This window comes from Lagenorhynchus albirostris, chromosome 5 (genome assembly GCF_949774975.1).
Source record: "Lagenorhynchus albirostris chromosome 5, mLagAlb1.1, whole genome shotgun sequence".
NCBI lineage: Eukaryota > Metazoa > Chordata > Mammalia > Artiodactyla > Delphinidae > Lagenorhynchus > Lagenorhynchus albirostris.
The window spans coordinates 126,701,274-126,723,602 of NC_083099.1; the positions used below are offsets into that span (position 1 = coordinate 126,701,274).

Here is a 22,329-nt window from a genome sequence, read left to right on the forward strand (position 1 = left end):
CTCGGTAGTGGCGCTCTGGCTTTGTTGCTCTACGGCATGTGGGATCTTCCTGGACCAGGGCTCCAACCCGGGTCCCCTGCACTGGCAGGCGGATTCTTAACCACTCTACCACCAGGGAAGCCCTACATTTATTTCTTTATCAATTCTGAGGGCTTCCTGAATTCTAGCCCAATTTTTCTAATAGTTGCTGGTCATCTCACTAGATAACCCTTAGTCAACTCAACCCAATCCTGTTGGAACTATGTATGCTGTCTATGTTTCGTTTTCAGGTAATGATGCTATCTATAACCACATATAGCCACCCAGGCTAGAAATCTCCATTACTACAACTTCCCTGCTTTCTCACCTCTATAGCTGACACAATCATCTAGATAGATGACATAGTCCTGCTGTGGAATACCATTGGAATCTACCTGCCTCTTCACTTACTGTGACCATTTACTTCATGCCTCATCTCTTTCTCAGAACACTGCAATGGTTTTCAGACTTGTCTAACATTCTGATTCTCTTATCTCTAAACCATTCTCTACATTTCCATATGAATCATCATTCTAAGGCAACAATGTCTTATAGAACTTTCTGGAATGATGGCAATGCTACATATCTGCATTGTCCAGGAGGACAGACACTACTCGATGTGGCTGTTGAGAACTTCAAACGTGACAAGTATGACCGGAGAATTGTATTTTAAATTTAATGGAATTCGAATTTATATAGCCACATGAATCTAGAGGCTACCATAATGGACAGAGCAGTTCTACTGTGGATTATTTTATATCCTACCCTAGTGCTTTCCAAAAGCTCTTTACCTACAGGATAAGGTCTAGAGTCTATAGTATGACATTGAATGACACTCATAATCCAAACGTCTTTTCAGTTTCTGCTACCTCCCCTGCCCCCATTCCACATGTTCTACTCTAGCACTGTAGAAACTTGCTTTTCCTAAACAAGCCATAATTTTTAGATCTCTCAGCTTTTGAGCCTGCTCTTTGCTCTGCCTAGAATGTCCTTCCCTTATTTCCTTCCTTTCAAAAGTTGCCCCAACTTTCCATGCCGATAAAGAGTGTATGGGAGGATGTGTGTAGGTTATATGTCCTGCATGCATCCTCAACATAGGAACCTCCCCTTAGCCTTGACCTTTGATCTTGAACAAGCTGTTTAGCATCTCTCTGCCTGGTTATCTCATCTGTAGAGTGGGAATGATAATATTTTCTCTCTAACAGAGTTGTTGGAGGATTAGATATTGCAGTATTCAGACTCCACTGCTGAGAAAGCACTCAATAAAAAAAGTATTATTTTCTGTCCTCCCGTAACACTTATGACGTGGTACTTGAGGCCTTTCCAGGTGGGACTCATTCTCTCTTTCCTCAAGACTATGAGCTCCTTACCAGCAAAGACTTGATCTTGTTCATCATTGTCCTCCAGCAGCCGCATATTGTAGCTATTTGACAAATGCCTTGACTGGGGGACAGATAACTGAGTGAATCAATTATTCACATAGGGTGTCACAGAATTTTTTTTAAAAAGTACCCCTTTTGTGTGTGTGTATCTTTAGCAAGGAGCAAAAGAGGCAGATAGTTGGGGCAAGAATGAGAAAAGAGGGTGCCAACAACTTTTCTTGTAAAGCATTAAATCTTTCTTGTTACTGCCCAGAAAAACTGGCGGTAAGCCTGTTGTTGAATCTGTATCCTTTCTCCTTGCTTGACTAGAGTATAGCTCTCACATTTTTGCCATTTTGACTTTCCTTTCTGGGTCCTCTGTCCCTCTCCTGCCATGGGCATTAAGCTTCCATCACTGTCACCAAGGAAACAGCAGGGATGCTCATTCCTCACAGCTCTGCATATCTGAACTCTGGTTGCCTTTGTCCACTGAGCTAACTAAATTCTTCGTGTGCTCACCACTAAATCACCTGTCTTCTACACAGAACTTTAACCATTATTCTACGTTAAAAAAAAACAAACGTGTAACTATTTCTTCTCTTGAGAATGGTCTTTTTCCAGACCTGTCAGTACTGTTGAATGCAGCGGACATTTTCGGTCCCTAGGAGTAAATATAAAAATTGCCTGTTTAGCCCTTGCACTGTGTGCACTGTAAGTGCTGGTCAATTTTAAAGCACTGCAACAGAGCATTCATAATGGGTTTCGCTTTTAAAAGCACTGTAGACCAAAAATAAACCTGACAAAGGGCAGCTGTAGAGTTTTAACATGTGGAAAACTCCACAGGCGGCAGTTATATAACTGGAAAGAAACATAATAAATATTTCACACCGTTAGATGAACTTCTAACTCTGACACGTGAAAAGCAAAGAACACAAAACACACCTCAACTCTCCAAAGAAGCAGAAAGCTTACACCGAGAAGAGGCCAAGGCGATTGCTAAAATCTGAGTCCTGCCTTCCAGCTCGAGTCTTGATTGCTTTTTTCCCCCCTTCGCCTCCAAGGCGGAGCCGGCGAACCCCATCTCCCCGGAGCGCCTACCCCGCAGGTTCGCGGTTGGCCAGAAATTTTCCAAAGATCTCCACCCTTAGGCTGAAAACCCCCAGAGAAGTTTTGTGCCAAGGAGGGGAAGAGAGGAGTCGGAGCAAGGCAGGCTCAGTCCCCCCTCCTCCGCGCCCCACCCCCAAGCCCTGCGGCCAGCGCCTCCCGCGCCCGGGCTCCTCGCCCTGGGGGACAGCTGGCAGCCCCGCGCCGGACCAGACACAAAGCCGATCAATCCCGGCGGCGCGGGGGCGGGGGCCGCCCGCCCCGCCAGGGCTTCCCTTCCGCCCGTCGCCTCCTCCGGCCCCCTCATTAGGACCCAGCCGACACCTCGTCCGGCTTCCTCGGCCCGCCCCGTCCCAACCTCCCCACACGCCCCCCTCCCGAAAATAAAAGAACTGTCCAGACCCCCCCAGGTCTCCGGTTAGGCCAGACCCGCCTCTAGGCAGCCGGTTAAGAAGACGCCCCTGGAAGGGGGAAACTGACATGCCATCAGGCCCCGCCCCTCCCCTCCCCTGCAAGAGTGTCTCTGCTCCCGCCCCGAGAAGTTCAGTGCCCCCCCGGGCTGCCTCCCGCGCTTCCGCGCTCCCGCCGCCGGGACCCTCGGCTTCCGAGGAGTCGGCAGCTCCCGACCCCGCGAAGATGGCGAGGAGGAGCCGCCACCGCCTCCTCCTGTTGCTGCTGCGCTACCTGGTGGTCGCCCTGGACTGTAAGTTGCTGGGGGTACCGCCACCCTCCCACCCACTCCTGCTGAGACCAGCTCCCCCAAACCTCCAGCCCCTACTACGCTCGGCGCTGGCGGAGGGCTTTCTCTGGGGTCCCGGACGGAAGGTCTGCCGCGGGGCAGCTGACTTGACACCCAGCGAGCCCAGAATTCGGGGGTGCCGTCTGCGGCTGGGGGCCGGAGGTCTTCAGTTTAGTGTAAATCGCATCTGATTTTGTCAGTTCTAGTTAGAGAAACTTAAGGGTCCACGCCAGCAGGTTCTCATCTTGCAAAGTTGGGTTGAGTTTTCAAAGACACGGAAACGTGAATAGAATGCAAAACTCACTAACTCCTTAGAAGATGCTAAGATCCCAAGATGGCATCACTCGGAGGCAGGCGCCAGCCACACGCTTAGCACTAGAGCAGGGGGCACTATTAGAATTGTCATGGCTTTTGAGGGTCCCAGTTGTGCCGCTAATGTGCAGTGCACTTTTGGGACGCGTGGTGGGAGGGAATTCCTGGCTGCTGAGCCAGAATTACTTGTATCCTCTCCACCTGCACATCTACATTCAGTTAGAGGAGTCTGGTCTGGGCGCTCCAGCCAGCTGCTGTGTCCTCAGGGTACGTCAACGGGATTGTTAGAAAGATACAGAAGCTCTGATGCAGTAGCGGGAGACGTCCCAAAGCCAACTTCACGGGATGGTTCTAAACAGGATTTTCACGGATTCTGGGCTCATAAGATTTAAAATCCTGGGAATGTTTCCTATTATTTTGTTTTTCTCGCGTTAACTTTTTAGAAAAAAATGGAGGAGATTACAATAGATCTTTAGCACACTTAAGAAACGAAGTTTTCCTTTTTCTTTCGTTTTTCCTTTTTTTCTTTTTACTTTCCTTTTATTTATTTTTAATAGAATGCATTATTCTTGTTGCTATTCAGGTTCTGGTAATATAATACTTAAAATAACCTGCAGGTTGTGTGTCTAATAGCATAAAACAATGACTCTTTCTCGAGCTCTCATTGCCTGAGTATTGCTCAGCTCAACGTGGTGTGAGTTTTTGTCCCTGAGTGGGGAAAGAAGGTGCAAGTTGTCTCAGTGAAGGGGGCATGTGCTAACCTATATTATAGGAAATCAAACCAAGAAGTCAAGGCTTCACAAGAAAAACCATTACGCAACTTTGACATATCAATTGGTATCGTGTTAAACACACAGACAAAAAAATCACTAATGCCGAAAGGCAACAAAGAGGCAGACTGGAGGAATTGTAACAAAACTACTGGAAAAGTTATGTATTTCACTGACAGTCTTAAATTTGAAATAAAAAGGACTGACTTTAGTGTAGAATTATCACTAATTAAAAACAGAGAAAATTATTTTACTCTGGTATTCCTACACAGTAATCAAAATAGAAACAATACACCCTAAGTTTGAAACTGTAGCCAAGAATAACCCAGAGGCAAACACAGGCTTAGATGAATAGGCAGAATAAGCGCTTTTTCAAGCTTTGGGTAAAGCTAACACTTTGGCCCTCCTAACCCTGACTCCTACAGGGGATTAATTTGGAAGTGTGCAGGGATCTTTTCTGTATTGTTCCTGGGATGCCAAAAGGTCTGGTATTGCAAGAATGTTTTATTTGCTTTTTAAAATTTTTTTAAATTTTATAACAGTTTAGACTTAAAGAAAAATTACAAAGATGGTATAGAGAGTTCCCATATACACCACACCCACTTTCCCCTATTATTAATATTTTACATTAGTGTGATACATTTGTCACAATTAAGGAACCAATACTGATACATTATTATTAACTGAAGTCCATACTTTTTTCAGATTTCCTTCATTCTTCCCTGATGTTCTTTTCTGCTCCAGGATCCCATCCAGGACACCACAGTACATTTAGTAATCCTGTATGTATCCTTAGGCTCCTCTTAGCTGTGACAGTTTCTCAGACTTCCCTTATTTTGTTATTACCTTGGCAGGTTTGAGGCGTATTGGCAAAATATTTTGTAGAATGTCCCTCAATTGGTATTTCTCTGATATTTTTCTCATGACTAGACTGGGTTTATGGTTTTTTTTGGAGGGCAATCTCCGAGGTGAAGTATCATTTTCATCACATCATATCAAGGGTACATACTGTGACCATGACTTATCACTGTTGATGTTAACCTTTATCACCTGGTCGGGTAGTGTATGCCAGGTATCTCCATGGGTTACCTTCCCCCCCACTTTCCATACTGTATTTTTTGGAAGGAAATCACTATGTACAACCCACACTTAAGGAAGAAGAGTTATACTCCACCTCCTTGAGAGTGGAGTAGCTCCATAAATTACTTGGAATTTCTCTGCTTGAGAGATGTCTCTCCCCCCACTCCATTCATTCATTCATTCATTCATCTATTTTTTTTATGTCAGTATAAGCTCATCAATATTTATTTTGCACTTTGGATAACAGTCCAATACTATTTTATTTATTTTAGATTGTCAGCTTTGGCCATTGGGAGTTCTTAAAATTGGTTCCTGTGTCCCTTTGACATCCCCCCATCATTGTGTATATATGTGTGCTTGTTTGTTTGTTTTTGGCACTTCCTTATTTTCTGGTCCCACAAAATGCTCCAGGCTGATCCTGTATATTTTCTGCTCCAGTTCCAGAATCAGCCACTGCTCCAAGGAGCCCTGGTTCCTTTGATTGGAGAATGGTATTAGAAACCAAGATCTGGGCACTAGGTACATTCATTGCTTTTAGGGAGTTGTTGAAAAAACAAGAATGTTCTTCAAGGCTAAGTTTCACCCCGCCGTCCTATTTTTGATTTATCCACTCAGGTTTCACATTCAGATCCAAAAACTGTACTGAAGGCTTACCTATGTATCACACTGTTCCTAGGACTTTCCTGTATGTTTTCTCTTTTTAAGTTCTCAACAAATGCATGAGATAGAACATATCTTCAACTTACAGGTAGGGACCCTAAGGCTCAGGAAAGCTAAGTTACTTGTCTGGGCTCACTTATCTGGGCTAGAAAGAGGTGGCACTGGGATTTGAAGATCAGAGACTTTGTTGCATAGATAGCTGGCCTTCACTCTCATTTTTCTGAACACTTAACTCTTTTTATCATCTTCATTCAAGAAAAGACAGTGGATTCCTTATGCTCTAATTATATACTCATCTTCTTGATATTCATCCCAAATACGACTGTACCACTCTTTTGTCTCAATCCTAATATGTATAATATCATGCTCATTCCCATTCTTTCCTTTTACTTCTATCTGTCAATATTCTTTGTTTCTTTTTGGTAGTCAGGAGGATTGCTTTTTGTTGTTGTTATTTAAATTATGATTTCAGTGTACCTGTTGATAGATGGACATTAATTTGTGTGTTTAGTTGAATTATATTTTTCTTTCCCACTAAAATAGAAGCTCCATGTGGGAAGAAATTTCTTGATGTTTGCTCACTACTGTATGTCCAGTGCTGAGCAAAGTGCATGGTTAATAGTACGGGTAAATATACACCTGTCGAAGGGGAAGGGGATAAGGTGGAGTGGGTGGAAGAAATGTATGGATAGAGTTAATGATTGTATTATAAATCATGAAGCCCTAACTTATTCTACGTAGGTGAGATGTCAGGAAAGGAGTTGAATGTGAATGAGAGCAGTGTGCTGTTCTTGGCAATACACATCTGGTGGCAGCTTGTCCTCAGATCTAGACTGGAACCCAAGCCAGGCAACTTGGCCCGAGTTTGTAATCTCTCATCAACTGACAAGGACCGTGGAGGCAGAGAGAGGTTTGGATCTTCTGCAAAATTACAAGGTTCTGCCTCTATGATGGAACTGACCCAAAACAGCACTCCAGGAAACCGGTGCCAGGAAAATTCTGCCCTCTGTCAACATTGTTAAGAGCAAAGCATCATAATCAACTAGCTGAAGAGAACTGGTTCCATCTTGACATAGTCAAGATGAATGCAAAGGTCAAATTGTGCTTGCTGGTAGACCTGATAATCATTTTAAGACAGTAACAGACAGGACATTAAAAAGGAAGATGTCAAAAGCAAAAATATCAGCATAAAGAGAACAGTGAGTTCCCTATGGCTGAGGACACTCATTTACCCCTCCACATGAGCAGTTCAATGAGAGAAGCCCATGTGTATTTACACACATTTGCTCTGCCCATGGTTTCTATCACACTATCTTCCTCCAGTGGACCTCTTTGGTGGAGAAGATGTATTAGACCATAGAGGCAAGAGCCACTGTGTTTGTTAAAGTCAGACCAGCAGAAATCTGTAAAAGCCATTGTTTAAAATAACATTTCTTTACATCCCGTAACAATGTAGTGACACCACTGCTGAGCCGATACTACAGGCTCCCTGTATTGCCAGATTGATGTTTTTTTAAAAATAAATTTATTTATTTTATTTTTGGATGGGTCTTCGTTGCTGCACGTGGGCTTTCTCTGGTTGCAGCCAGCAGGGACTACTCCTCGTTGCGGCGCACGGGCTTTTCACTGCAGTGGCTTCTCTTGTTGCGGAGCACGGCCTCTACGCACGCAGGCTTCAGTAGTTGTGGCACATGAGCTCCGTAGTTGTGGCTCGTGGGCTGTAGAGCGCAGGCTCAGTAGTTGTGTCGCACGGGCTTAGTTGCTCCACGGCATGTGGGATTTTCCCGGACCAGGGCTCGAACCCCTGCACCCTGCACTGGCAGGCGGATTCTTAACCACTGCGCCACAAGGGAAGCCCTCCCAGATTGACGTTTCGAGGAAGATGAGGGTGAGTCAGAATCTGGGTCAAGTGCTTTCTTTGGCAAAAGAAGAAAAAGAAAACTTAAAACTGGGCACTACTTTCTTGGAAGGTGTTACTGAGGTCAGAACTCAGGGGAAAAAAGCCCAACTATATTAGTTTCCTATTGTCACAGTAACAAATTACGGTAAATTTAATGCCGCACAAATTTATTATCTTAAATTTCTAGAGGTCAGAAGTGTGAAATAGGTCTCACTGGGCTAAAATAGAGGTATGGGAAGGGCAGTGTTCCTTCTGGAGGGTCTAGGGGAGAATCTGTTTCTATGTGTTTTCCAGCTTCCAGCTAGAGGCCAGCCATGGCCCCATTCCTCCAGATGCAAAGCCAGCGATGCCAGGCTGCCATATCTCTGGTTCTCTCTCTTTTGCCTCCCTCTTCCACTTATAAGGACCCTTAAAATTACATCAGGCCCACCTGGGTAATCCAGAATAATCTACTCATCTCAAGATCAGCTGGTTAGCGACTTTAATTCCATCTACAACCTTATTCCCTATTTACCATGTAAGGTAACATATTTATAGGTTCCTGGAATTAGGATGTGGACACCTTGCCCGGGGGGGGGAGGATTATTTTGCCTACCACAGGAACCAAAATTAGGATGTGTGTAATCGGTGTTGTGGCCAAGAACATTCTAGAGCCTATGGAGCAACCATAACTCTTCCCTTTAAATTATACTTCATAGTGTTATAGATTTGCATTTTTTGAGCTGTATTTCAGATGGCATAGTGTAGTGGTAAAAAAGAGGACATACTCTGATGCTGAACTCTGCTCACTTACTAGCTCTGTGACTTTGTACAAGTTATTTGACTTTTGTGTGGGTTAGTTGACCCATCTGTAATGGTGACAATCCCAATAACAGTACTTACCTCATAGAGGTTTAGGGAGAAAGAAATGTGTTCACATGTATAAAGCATTTAAAAAACTGTTACTGTTATTATTGTTAAAATTTGGGGGCAATGAAGTTAAACATTCATATTATCACTTATAATGGATTTCTGACATTTTTGAGAGTCATAGACAAAGAATAGGCTGTTTCATAAGTACTGTACTAGTTTAAACAGCCTGTTTTATTTCCTTTTATTATTTTAAGAGTTTATTTTAGGGAATTCCCTGGCGGTCTAATGGTTAGGACTCCACGCTTCCACTACAGTGGGCACTGGTTCAATCCCTGGTCGGGAATTAAGATTCCACAAGCCGCGCAGCACGGCCAAAAAGTAAAATAAAATAACTAAAATGTTAGATTAAAAACTTTAAAATGTTAAAAAAAGAATTTTTTTAGAATGTGTTTTTTTAAGTTTTATTACAAAATACACACACATACATCTCTATCTATCTATGAAAAGATTATACTCGTAACCAGGTAGAGAAGATGAGGGAGACCATTTCTGATGGTGCCAACAGCACGCACAGATGTCCCTGGGGGAGAGCGTTCAGGAAGAGGGTGAAGGAATAAAATAAGTTCTTTAAGGCCAGAGTATGGAGAGCAGGGGGGGGTGAGAGGCAGCAGCCAGGCGGTGGAGGGCTTTGTGAGACACAGTTAGGATTTTGAATTTATCCTAAAGTAAGAAGCCATTGAAGGCTTTTAAACACTGAATATCCGTCAGATTTGCATTTCAAAAAGAGAACCCAGTGGATGGAGGATAGAGAATGGGCAGAATGGGTAGGTGGGAAGTTGGAAGTGGGGAGACCAGTGATTGGAGTGGTCCAGGCAATTACTTCCTAAGTATATCTTTTATATAGTTTACTGAAATATATACATACACAAACGTATATCATTAAACATATACATATACCCACAGAAAATTGTTTTATTATTTGAAATGTAGTTAATTAATCAGGGATTTGAGAAAAATTGTTCTTTGGTTTTTAAGGATTTTTTTTTTAAATCATGTATACTGGAGGTGTTTCCAACTTTCTGTTCAGCTCCCAGCATATAAACGTAAAACAGTAGCTCTTTGGGTTACTGTTTCTCTTCTTTCAGTGTTGTTCTCTTTTCCAATACCTGAGTTTGTCTTCCATCAGTATTGTTTTAAGTGTTTTTAGAGTTTCACCAAGTTGCCACCCTTTGGAGGGTGACTTGATTAGCTGTGATGGGAAGAAGAGTGGCCTTCTATATTACTAAGGGTATGAGTGTGTGCATGAGAGAGAGAGAGAGAGAGAGAGAGAGAGAGAAAGAGAGAGAGAGAGGATGTGTGTGCTCAAATGAATGCCGGCTGACAGGCCCACAGAACCCTACTGAGGATCTTCAAACCAATGAGTGGGTCAGCAGTGTTCTGCAGTTTGAATTGTTCTTATGTTTTATGAGGAGAGAAGCAGAACACTGTCCTGGACCTAGTCCTGTGAAGTAGGTCAGGAACTGCTCTCTTAAAGGGAACCCTCCTACACTGTTGATGGGAATGTAAATTGGTGCAGTCACTATGGAAGCAGTATGGAGGTTCCTTAAAAAACTAAAAATAGACTTACCGGGCTTCCCTGGTGGCGCAGTGGTTGAGAGTCCGCCTGCCGATGCAGGGGACATGGGTTCGTGCCCCGGTCCGGGAGGATCCCACATGCTGCGGAGCGGCTGGGCCCGTGAGCCATGGCCGCTGAGCCTGCGCGTCCGGAGCCTGTGCCTCACAATGGGAGAGGTCACAACAGTGAAAGGCCCGCGTACCGCAAAAAAAAAAAAAAAAAAAAAATAGACTTACCATATGATCCAGCAATCCCATTCCTGGGCACAGATCCGGAAAAGACAAAAACTCTAATTTGAAAAGATACAGGCACCCCAGTGTTCACTGAAGCTCTATTTACAATAGCCAAGACATGGAAGCAACCTAAATGTCCATTGACAGATGAATAGATAAAGAAGATGTGGTAAATATACACAGTGGAATATTACTCAGCCATAAAAAGAATGAAATAATGCAGTAAGTCAGACAGAGAAATATAAATAGCATATAATATCACTTATATGTGGAATCTAAAATGAACTTATTTCCAAAACAGAAATAGACTTACAGACATAGAAAACAAACTTATGGTTACTAAAAAGGAAGGGCGGGGAGGGATAAATTAGGAGTTTGGGATTAATAGATTCACACTACTATATATAAAATAGATAAACAACAAGGACCTACCATGTAGCACAGGGAACTATATTCAATATCTTATAATAACCTATAATGGAAAAGAATCTGAAAAAGAATATATATATACATATATATACTTTGTTGTATACCTGAAACTAACACAATATTGTAAGTCAACTATACTTCAATAAAAAAATAATAATTTAAAATATATATTTTTCGGAAACAATTTTGAACAGTTCCCGAAGTACAACCACAGAACTGTATAATGTTCTAAAGGACAGAATTCGACGAGTACTGATTAAACCATAATTTTCCTCCCAGAAATTCTCTAAAACTGTTGAAAATAGAGGTAAACACTTCATTTTACTCTAAGTAAACGGGTCATTCATGCCTGTTCAACTGCGTTCTCCAGGTCTTCAAAGGATCTCCTACTGCTGTTGTTGACATTGCTAACAGCCCACTGGGAAAGAAACTTTGTGGAGAAAAATGTCAAATATTTCCTTCTAGAAACTGAAGTGGGGCAACGTACAAGAGGGGACTCTATGTGAGTAAATAAAGTGCTCTTGGATGATTTAAAAAAGAAAAAGAGCTACTCTCTTAGCTTTCCACTGTCTGGGCTCCAAAAGCCCTGAGCAAGCATCCTCGTGAGCATAACTGACTTGAGTTTTAGTCCTTAACTAAAGAGTCTTGTCTTTCTCTCCCTCTCATGTCATTGGACTCAAGATTTTATTTGTTTCGTTGGATTTTCTATTTTGTTTTAGTCTTCAAAGTGCCTCACAGGGACATTTTGGGACAAATTTGTCTTTATATTTGTACAGAGTGAAGAAGCCTAGCTGGTCTCTCTCCTTTATGCAAGGTGTTTCCGGTTTGCTGGCTCACATCTTGTGAAAAGAGTCACCTGCTGTTTTCAGTTTTAGCTTTTCTCACACTATGAAAACTTGCTCAATACTTTATGATGGACGTGATCAAAGACAAAAATATATCACTGTTAAATGCATCTACTTACATGTTCAACTAGCATAATTTATGTATATGGTGAATTCGAACATCACAGAAAAGTTATCAAATGAGAACTGTCTCCTTTACAGTCCTCCTGATATTTATTCCACTCCCACTCTTTTAATCTGATTGTTTAATTGAGGTATAGTTGATGTACAATATGATATAAGTTTCAGATATACGACATTCACAATTTTTAAAGGTTATACTCCGTTTATAGTTATTATACAATATTGGTTATATTCCCTGTGCTGTACAATATATCCTTGTAGCTTGTTTATCGTATGCATAGTAGGTTGTACCTCTTAATCTCCTACCCCATGTTGTCCCTTTCCCTCACTCCCTCCGCTCGTAACCACTAGTTCGTTCTCTATACCTGTGAGTCTGTTTCCTTTTTGTTATATTCACTAGTTTGTTTTATTTTTTAGATTCCACATATAAGTGATATTATACAGTATTTGTCTTTCTCTGATTTATTTCACTAAGCATAATACCCTCCAAGTCCACCCATGTTGTTGCAAATGACAAATTTTCATTCTCTTTTTATGGCTGAGTAATATTGCATTGTGTTTGTGTGTGTGTGTGTGTGTGTGTGTGTGTGTGTGTGTGTATGAGACATCTTCTTTATCCATTCATCTGTTGATAGACACTTAGGTTGCTTCTATATCTTGGCTACTGTAAATAATGCTGCTATGAACATCGGGTTGCATGTATCTTCTTGAATTAGTGTTTTTGTTTTCTTCAGATATATGCCCTGAAATGGAATTGCTGCATCACATGGTAGCTCTGTTTTTAGTTTTTTGAGGAACCCGCATGTTGTTTTTCACAGTGCTTGCACCAATTTACATTCCTACCAATAGTGTATAAGGGTTCCCTTTTCTCTACTTCCTCATCAATGAAGTAGCCCACTCTTAAGTTTCTTGCATGTGATTCCAGAAAAATCGTGGGGCGGGGAATGTAGTTCCAGCATATATGAGCATACCTGTATAGTTTCTTTAAAAATAAAAATTACTGTGCTTAATGTTCTGCACCTTCCAACAGATCAAATCATATTGTGTATAATATTCTGTGCTTTCCTACAAAGTATCTATTTTTACCAGTAACTAAAGCCACAACCCAAAGCTGGGTCACCAAACAGGACTCATGATAACATCTTGAAGAGGGCTTTTTAAAACCCTATGCCAAGATGCAGTAGGGACGATCTTCTAGTTAAAACCATTAAATATAAGTAGTGAAACCAAGTGCTATAACAAAACAGAGGGAAATAAACTCCCAAACCAGTGATCAAAACTAGAAAGAGAAAAATTCCAACCGAGACCCAGTGAAAAAATCCAAAGGAGAAGAGAGTAAAGGCCAGAGAGGACAGAGACAGCAGCACCAGCTAGGATTTACAGACAAGTGAAAGCTGCTGCTATTTTTAAAGGAGACGAAAGAAGTAATGACCATGAATAAAATTGGAACACGTTGAGCTACTGGGAAAGTGCTAAATTTGAAAAGAGAGAATTGTGTTTATGTTTAAAAAAAATGCTCTAGAGTCACTTTAAAATAGGAGTGGATTCTAATCAAAAGTAGAAGGGACATATGAAATAAACAATGACTCAAGTGTAAATAAACACTGATCTATTCAATCCAATAATTTAATTACTGGTTATTATTATTTAATCCAATAATCTAAACACAGTGAGCTCTGCCATAAAATATATAAAAGTTTTACATAAACTGATTGGAGCTATGGTATCATTGTACTGTGACGCCATATAATGCTTTTGGTCCCAGAAGGAGTCAGGTTCTTTTGTGTTTGTGCCGTGTGTGTGTGTGTGTGTGTGTGTGTGTAAGGGAGTGAACCTCTATGGCATTTTATCTAGATACAATGTTTCTCCTCCCAGCCTCCATCTCTTCTACTGTCATTGTCCTCCTTGTTCAAATGTTCTCCATGTTGCCAAACGCAAGTCCTCTCTGAAGGTCTAAGTCCAAAATCCCTTACCTCTTCTTTTTTTTTTTTTTTTGCGGTACGCGGGCCTCTCACTGTTGTGGCCTCTCCCGTTGCAGAGCACAGGCTCCGGACGTGCAGGCTCAGTGGCCATGGCTCGTGGGCCCAGCCACTCCGCGGCATGTGGGATCTTCCCGGACCGGGGCACGAACCTGTGTCCCCTGCATCGGCAGGCAGACTCTCAACCACTGCGCCACCAGAGAAGCCCTCAAACTTTTTTTTTGATTCCATATTCTACTTTTTTTTTTTTAAAGAGTGTATGCCCCAATATAAGTTTTTGGTTATAAATTTTATACATGTATTTTTGTATCAATATATTACATTAATTATAAAATATACATAAAATAAATATTATATTAGATGCAAACACTAATACCTTTGGGCAGAAATGAAGTGGTGGTAGCCCTATATTACAGAGTTTGATAAAGGCTCTGTAATTAAAACACTGTGGGACTGGTACATGAAGAGACTGACAGACCGATGGAACAGAATATAAAGTCCAGAAATTGGCGCAAGTTCATTTATAAATTTAGGATAGATAGGGATAAAAATAGAGATCTGTCTATCTAAACCTACCTTTTTATATGTCTGTATTTATCTATCTATCTATTTATCCACATATAAAATGGTAGCATCTCAAACCATTGAGAATTCTTATTAAATGTTGTTACAACAGTTGTGCAGTGATTTAAGGTAAATTGGATCTGAACCTGATAGTGTACATAGGGATAAAGTCCAAATGAATCAGAGATCTAAATGTAAGTAAGTAAGCAAATAAATAAGACCATTGCCCACAAACAAAACAAAACAAACAAAACAAAACAGAACAAAGCATGGTACGTTCTTCTATGAATTGGACTATATATCCAAAGAGCATCTGCATGAAAAAAATAAAACACTATACACACATCAAAAGATAAATGTCTAATTGGGAAAATATATTTGTAGTTTAATCCTCAACCAAAGAGTATTATCACTGATATAACAAAGAGCCCATAAAAATGGAAAGAGAATAAAAATATAAAGAACAAAATAGAAAAATGGCACATGGGCATGCCAACACACACACACACACACACACACACACACACACACACACACACACACACACACACACACACACAAGCAAACCCCAGAGAGTTCCCAGAAGAAAAATTCAAATGATTCTTCAAGTATGAAGCTCTTTGGAATTCACTGGCCGTCTAGTGATAGGACTCCTTGCTTTTACTGCCAAGGCTCCCGGGTTCAATCCCTGGTCAGGGAACTAAGATCCCACAAGCTGCGCAGCCAAAAAAAAAAAAAAAAAAACTGATAAGTATGAAGCTCTGCTCAACATAACTTGAAAGGTAAATTATTAAATCTTCACAAAGACTGCATCTCTTGTCTACCAGATTAGCAAAAAACATATAACTCATCTGCATGTTCCTTTACTGAGGTTGTATGGAAATAGGCACTTTCACACACTCTTGATGGGCAGTGTAATGAGGTGTCTGCTCTGGAGTGGAATTCAGCAATGTGTAGAAGAATTACATATCTACCCTTTGACTCATCCACCCCACTACTGGGAGCTTGTTCCAGTGCTGTATAAAACAGGACATGATTCATGCATAATATTATTTATTTCAAAATTATTTATTAAAAAAAGACTGAAAACAATCAAATACCCATCAGTAGGGGGTTGGCTGAATAAATAAAATGGTGTGCAATGTAGTCATGAAAAGGAATGAGGGCAGTCTCCATGTATGGATATAGTAAGTGAAAAAAACAAGGTACAGAACTGTATAGCTTCACATGCTACATTTTTCGTAAGAAAGAAATGCTGGGAAGTTAAATGAAAACTATTCACAATGGGTAGAAGAGACAGGAATAGAACAGATTTCTCTTAATAACTTATTACATAGATTTGATTTTGAAAACTTAAAGGTTTTATTTAAAAGATAAAATTCATTAAAGCATCCATCTGTGAAAATTGAAAACAGATGGAAAGAGATGAACCTACTGTATATCAAATCAGTGATATAACCACATGGAGGAAAGAAGCTCCAGTCTGAGCTTAGAAAATAATATTCCCCTGAATAGTAGGATATACTTTAGGGATGAATAAAGCTACAAATACTTTGTAAACTAAAGTAATTTAAAATAGTGGTTTTGTTCTTTTGAAACTACTTTGTATTACAGGACAATTCAAATCAGTAATTATATCGATATAGAAAGATAAAGATTTTCATTGTAGGAAAAAAGAGATACATGTATAATGTTTTTTAAAAAGGTAAGTTAAAGCCCTATAATGGTATATTTGATTTGAAAAATCACTATGAACTCATGATGCTTTTTTCAGATGCAAGAATCTGAAAAAGAATATATATATACATAAACATATATATGTATATATATATATATATATATACAGTAACTGAATCACCTTGCTGTATACCTGAAACTAACATTATAAATCAACTGTATTTAAATTTTAAAAAATGAAAGAAAAAGAAAAATACAAAAAAAAAAAGAAAGAATGACACATTTTCTGTATCTGTCTACTAAAAAGGCCTAGATGAAATCACAACCTGTATCAGTCAGCTCTTATGAAGTAACAAAACCCACCCAAATCTCGGTAGTTTGCAACTATATGCATCATTTTTGCTGCTTTTCAATTTTGGTGGCTCCAGGTCAGCTGCAAAATCTCTGCTTTACATGTCTCATTCCTGGCCCCAGGCTGAAAGAGCTGCCCCTATTTGGGAGAGACAGTCCTTGTGGCCAAGGGCAAAGGCAGGAGGCAGAGCTAAATCATGCAACAGCTCTGAAAGCATCCACTTAACATGATGGATGTCCACTGGTCAAAGCACGTCACATGGCCAGACCTGGAACTGGGGTAGGGGAGTGTATTCTGCCTGCCACGATGCCCTGGAAATCATGCGATAATAAGTGGGAAGGGAATGAGTAGTTGGGAATAATAATATAATCTATTCTACAACCCCATAAAAATGATCACAAACAGACTGTGATCTAGATACCATTCCACACTAGCAGTGACTCGGGATCTTTGGAGGAGCATCTGATTCCGTGTTTAGAGTTGGGCATATATGAGTGTGGGACATTTTGTTGCACCAGAAAGCAAGTTAGAACTCTCCGAGCTACTGAGGTTGTGTCTAAAAGACACAGGAATCAACATAAAAGGGCTCCCTTTGGCCAAATTAGAGGCAATTTGAGAATCAAAAAATTTTTTTTAAATATTGAATGCAATTGACTTAAAGATGTTGAATATATTTTTTAATGTATTAATTATGCAGATACCAAAAAGAGAGAGAAAGTCAATTAGAAAAAAAAAAAAAAAGACACAGTTACCACGCTTTGGTCACCATCTGAACTAAGTCAGTTTCTTCTTACTCTGATATTTGGCAGTCAATAATAAGGCTTTGTCCTGCTTTCCTTTATGTTTGTATATGTAACCACATCCTTAATTGATAAGGAAAAGTTCTTCTTTTTAGAATTCAAGCTAATAAATGTGCAAAGATAATAGAAAAAATAGAAACTAATTATCATTATCCTGAAACTTGTAATTGGCTTAGAATATGATTATTAATGCGTAAAAACAGAAAAAATGTTGATGGGAAACTTTACAATGGAGGAATCAGTCTCTTTATCACCTGAAACCACTATTTAGTCTTAACGTCATTAAAAGTGGCACAACCAAACATTCAGTGATATAATAGGAGGCATATAACATTCCCTATGTAGTATTTTTGACCATCCCTCAAAAAAAATAGTGACCTTTCCTTGAATCAACCCTCTAGACAAGCTAACTTCTTTTTGAAGGAGAGTAGATACATAGATTAAATGACCCCACAAGGCCACACACAAACTCAGAAACTGGGCTTTTCTACAGAATAACTGACCAGGTTTCTGCAACAAGTCAATGGCATGAAAGGAAAAAATAAAAGGGAGGAAAGAGCAGGTTAGCTTTAGATTAGAACAAACCAAGACAAAAAGCCTACAAAGCAAATGTAATGTTGAGACATGGTTTGGATCCTGATTCAAATAAAACATCAAGCAAATTGGACTAGGGCTGGATATTAGATTATACCAAGGAAGTATTTTAAATTTTGTTAGTTGTTCTAATGGAGTTGTAGACATATGTCTTCAATTTGAGTTGATACCTACTTAAATATTTAATAAAGAAAAAAATTTTTATATATATGATTTGCTTGAAAATTCCTCAACAACAAAAAGGGGTAGATGAAGTAAATGTGGCAAAGTCTTTATAACTGTTGAATCCAAATAATGAAATATGGGGGTTATTGTTCTGTTCTCTCCACTTTTATGTCTATTTGGAAATTTTTCATAGTAAAAAACTACTTAAACCCATAAATACAAATAAAGAGAAGAATGTGACAAATATATAGAAATTCTAATATTTTTATTCACCCCTCTGGGTTTTCTTATACATTCTACCTTAGAGTCTACTGGTTTAAAGAGAAAATAAAAAGACCAAAGTGAGTCTACATAAGATATCTGAATTGTCTGTTTTCTTAAACTCCACATCTTAGCCAGGGTAGTCAATATAAGAAACCCACATTCTGTTTAAATAGCCCCCTTTTAAATCTAGTTTGTCTCTTTCACACTAATAAAATGCCTTCAGACAAACAAATGAACACCCTGCCACTAACTGGAACTCCACGATCCTGGGTTACACTGCAAAATCTGTTAGTAAATCCACTGCATAACAGCCGTTTTTCTTCATGATGTAGTGTGGATCTTTCGGTTCATTTATTTTGAAAGGAACTTTAATATTTTATTCCCTAAAATGTGAAAGGACCCATTAGATGAGTGCATGTCATATTCATAGACTGATGGCAAGAAAAGATGAATGTAAAAAGTGAGTTGATTAAATTCCTAAATATTTAAAATTTTTTCTCCTGCATTTATTTAATGCAGGCTGACTCAATCAGGCCTTTCTTATCAAGCACCTGGCTCTTCTGAACAACAAAAGAGAACACCTGCAGCCTTCTTATAGGGTAAGGGCATATCCAGCATTTGACATTATCAACTCTTTCAAAATTGCTCATACTTTCTAAAATATTTAATGTTCACACCCATGTCATTAATAACTTAATGTCAAGTTCCAAATGAGTTCTTTTATTTATTTATTTATTTATTTATGGCTGCATTGGGTCTTTGTTGCTGCGAGCAGGCTTTCTCTAGTTGTGGCACGTGGGCTCAGTAGTTGTGGCTCACAGGGTTAGTTGCTCCGTGGCGTGTGGGATCTTCCAGGACCAGGGATCAAACCTGTGTACCCTGCATTGGCAGGAGGATTCTTAACCACTGCGCCACCAAGGATGTCCCCAAAATGAGTTCTTTATATGATTTAATTTCCCATAGTTCCTCGAACCCTGAAGACTCCAAAGCTCTAAAGATTCTCTAGAGAAGACTCTGGTTGTGGGGAAAAAATGGAAGAAATAGAGGCGTTTGGAAGCAACCTAGAGCCTGTGTCAGCAGCTTATGCACACTAGTAATGTAGTCATTTATGTCAGAAGCTATTTTCAACACTTTCCCCCAATGCGCCATGAATTCATGAGCAAGAGAATGTAGATGTTAATAGAGGAAAGAGTTTCACTTCACCTTCCATTCTATTATTTCTTGGTTTTAGAGTGCAAGCAAGATTGCATCACAACCCTCTAATCGATTTTATATTTAGAGTCCTAATTATTTGAACAAACAAGTCGTATCTCTCTAGCCTGTACCATTTTACACGTTCAACTATTTATATGTTTAGCGGTGAGACACCCAAATCTGCTGAGGAATGATGAGAACAGTCAAAACTAGCCTTTTGCATTACATGGGCTAGAATAGCTGAAGAAATGTATTTTTCTAATTATTAGGGAAAAAAAGGACAAGTAATTTTGGAAGTGGGACACAGAGGTACTTTTTAATAAAGCTAAGTTACCTCACCAATGAGTGTGTAGAATAGTAATTTTTTTTTTCCCAGAGGACAGTGGATTCCCATCTTTTACTTGAAGGAATATCCATTACATTTTCCCTGACAGGGTGACTGGGGCATTTTCAAACTGACTGGGATGATGGGCAGAATCACCTTCACTTTTTAAATTAATTTTATGAATTATATTTCTAATGTATATTTGACAGTGATACATTATCAAATTTATAGGTTAAATATCCATGTGAAATGTCTCTACTGGATGGTTCAAAGAACCTCCTTATATTTTAAACCATAAATGTCACATTTGTTCACAAAGAAACAAAAAGTATGATGTAAATAAAATGGAGCTTGGGATCCAAGGAACTAAGATTGTGTCAGTTCTGCTCTTAGTAATGATGTGGCTTTAGAAAACGGCTTAATTTTATTCAGGTCTTATTTTCCTTATTTGTAAAATGAGGGAGGAGGTTTGATTTAGTGATGATAATGTTCTTTATAATTTAACGTTTTATATTTTTTAATGGGGGAAATGTACCATACTTAGCCTGTGATGATAAAATTATGTGGCGTTGTGAACATGTTTTAATTCTAAACTGCCTTTTTCATAGTTCTTGTTGGTTAAAACACAGAGTTTGTTTTGAAAAGAAGCAAGACATGGGCTCCAAAAGTGGCTTGGTATTCATGGAGCTCATATCTTCATGTATATTATGTTTAGTTTCTATTTGATGCAGTAGGCAACAGGAAGTTGCTGGAAGTTTTGATGAGTGAAACAATATGCCAGAAAATTGGTATTTGAAGTAAACAATAATTTTGACCCCTACGTGTAGGATAGACAGGAGGAAAAAGGTAACTTTAGCCCAGGTATTAGGTAATAGAGTCCAAGATTAAAGTAGCTGTCAAAAAAATTGTTTAAAAAGAGTTAAATCCAGAAGACATTTAAAATAGAAATTGGTAAGTCTTAGTGCTTGATTAAATATAGGAGACATCAAAGAAATCAGAACAATACTTCTAAGTATTGTAAACATGAAGAACCATAGAAATCATAGTATTTAAATGGAAAAGGAGTGATTATTGTCTATAGTTCGGGAGGCAACAAAATAGCCAACTAAAAATGTCTGTATAGACTATTGGAAAGAGGGTGAGAAGTGACTACAAATAGAACTACCATAGGACCCAGCAATCCCACTACTGGTCATATACCCTGAGAAAACCATAATTCAAAAGAGTCATGTACCACAGTGTTCACTGCAGCTCTATTTACAATAGCCAGGACATGGAAGCAACCTAAGTGTCCATCATCGGATGAATGGATAAAGAAGATGTGGCACATATATACAATGGAATATCACTCAGCCATAGAAGGAAACGAAATTGAGTTATTTATAGTGAGGTGGATGGACCTAGAGTCTGTCATACAGGGTGAAGTAAGTCAGAAAGAGAAAAACAAATACCGTATGCTAACACATATATATGGAATCTAAGAAAAAAAAAAAAAAGGTCATGAGGAGCCTAGGGGTAAGATGGGAATAAAGACACAGACCTACTAGAGAATGGACTTGAGGATATGGGGAGGGGGAAGGGTAAGCTGTGACAAAGTGAGAGAGTGGCATGGACATATATACACTACCAAATGTAAAATAGATAGCTAGTGGGAAGCAGCCGCATAGCACAGGGAGATCAGCTCGGTGCTTTGTGACCACCTAGAGGTGTGGGATAGGGAGGGTGGGAGGGAGGGAGACACAAGAGAGAAGAGATATGGGAACATAGGTATATGTATAACTGATTCACTTTGTTATAAAGCAGAAACTAACACACCATTGTAAAGCAATTATACTCCAATAAAGATGTTAAAAAAAAAAAAAAAGAATGTAAAGGAGCAGAGACAATGAAGAAAATGTGCCCAGGGAAATAATAGGCAAGCAACGGAACAGTGTCATGGATGAGGGGAGGAATTTTGCCAAGTCAGTTGTTATCTGGAGTCTAAGAAGGATGAAGAAGGGGAAAGATCAGAGTGAAGTAATGGGCAACCTGAGGGATTAAAAAGTAAAGAAAGAACAAAATTAGCATTTGAATAGAACTCTAGGATTAAAAAAATACTTTCACTGGAATTATGGTATTTAAGTCGTGTTAACATCCCTTTGTGGTACCTAGAACTATTTTTATCACGGTTTCATAAATGAGAAACAGAGGCTTAGAATGTCTTTAGGGATACAGTACTTAGAGGCAGGACTTGAAGTTAGAACTGCTGACCCCAAATCTCATTTTTTTTCCTCTGTGGGTGACAAAGTATCAGGAAAGGTAGAAGGCTGAGGAGATTCGGGGGGAAATGAAGATGCTCTTTCCTGGTGTTCACTTCAGCAACATGATGCACGAG

General features: G+C 39.6%; 1 protein-coding gene across 6 annotated transcripts in view; it reads left to right on the plus strand.

Annotated features, from left to right (window-relative positions):
* Positions 1-2,876: 2,876 nt before the first annotated feature.
* The window catches only part of JAM2 (junctional adhesion molecule 2), a 410,153-nt gene continuing 390,700 nt past the window's right edge, over positions 2,877-22,329 (plus strand). For 2 of the 6 annotated variants that reach the window (XM_060150791.1, XM_060150792.1), the window contains exon 1: positions 2,877-3,186. In XM_060150791.1, the coding sequence (XP_060006774.1) occupies positions 2,964-3,186 (223 nt within the window). In that variant the 5' untranslated portion in view covers positions 2,877-2,963. The remainder of the gene's footprint in view (positions 3,187-22,329) is intronic. The other 4 variants (XR_009540797.1, XM_060150793.1, XR_009540796.1 and 1 more) reach the window with 3 other exon arrangements.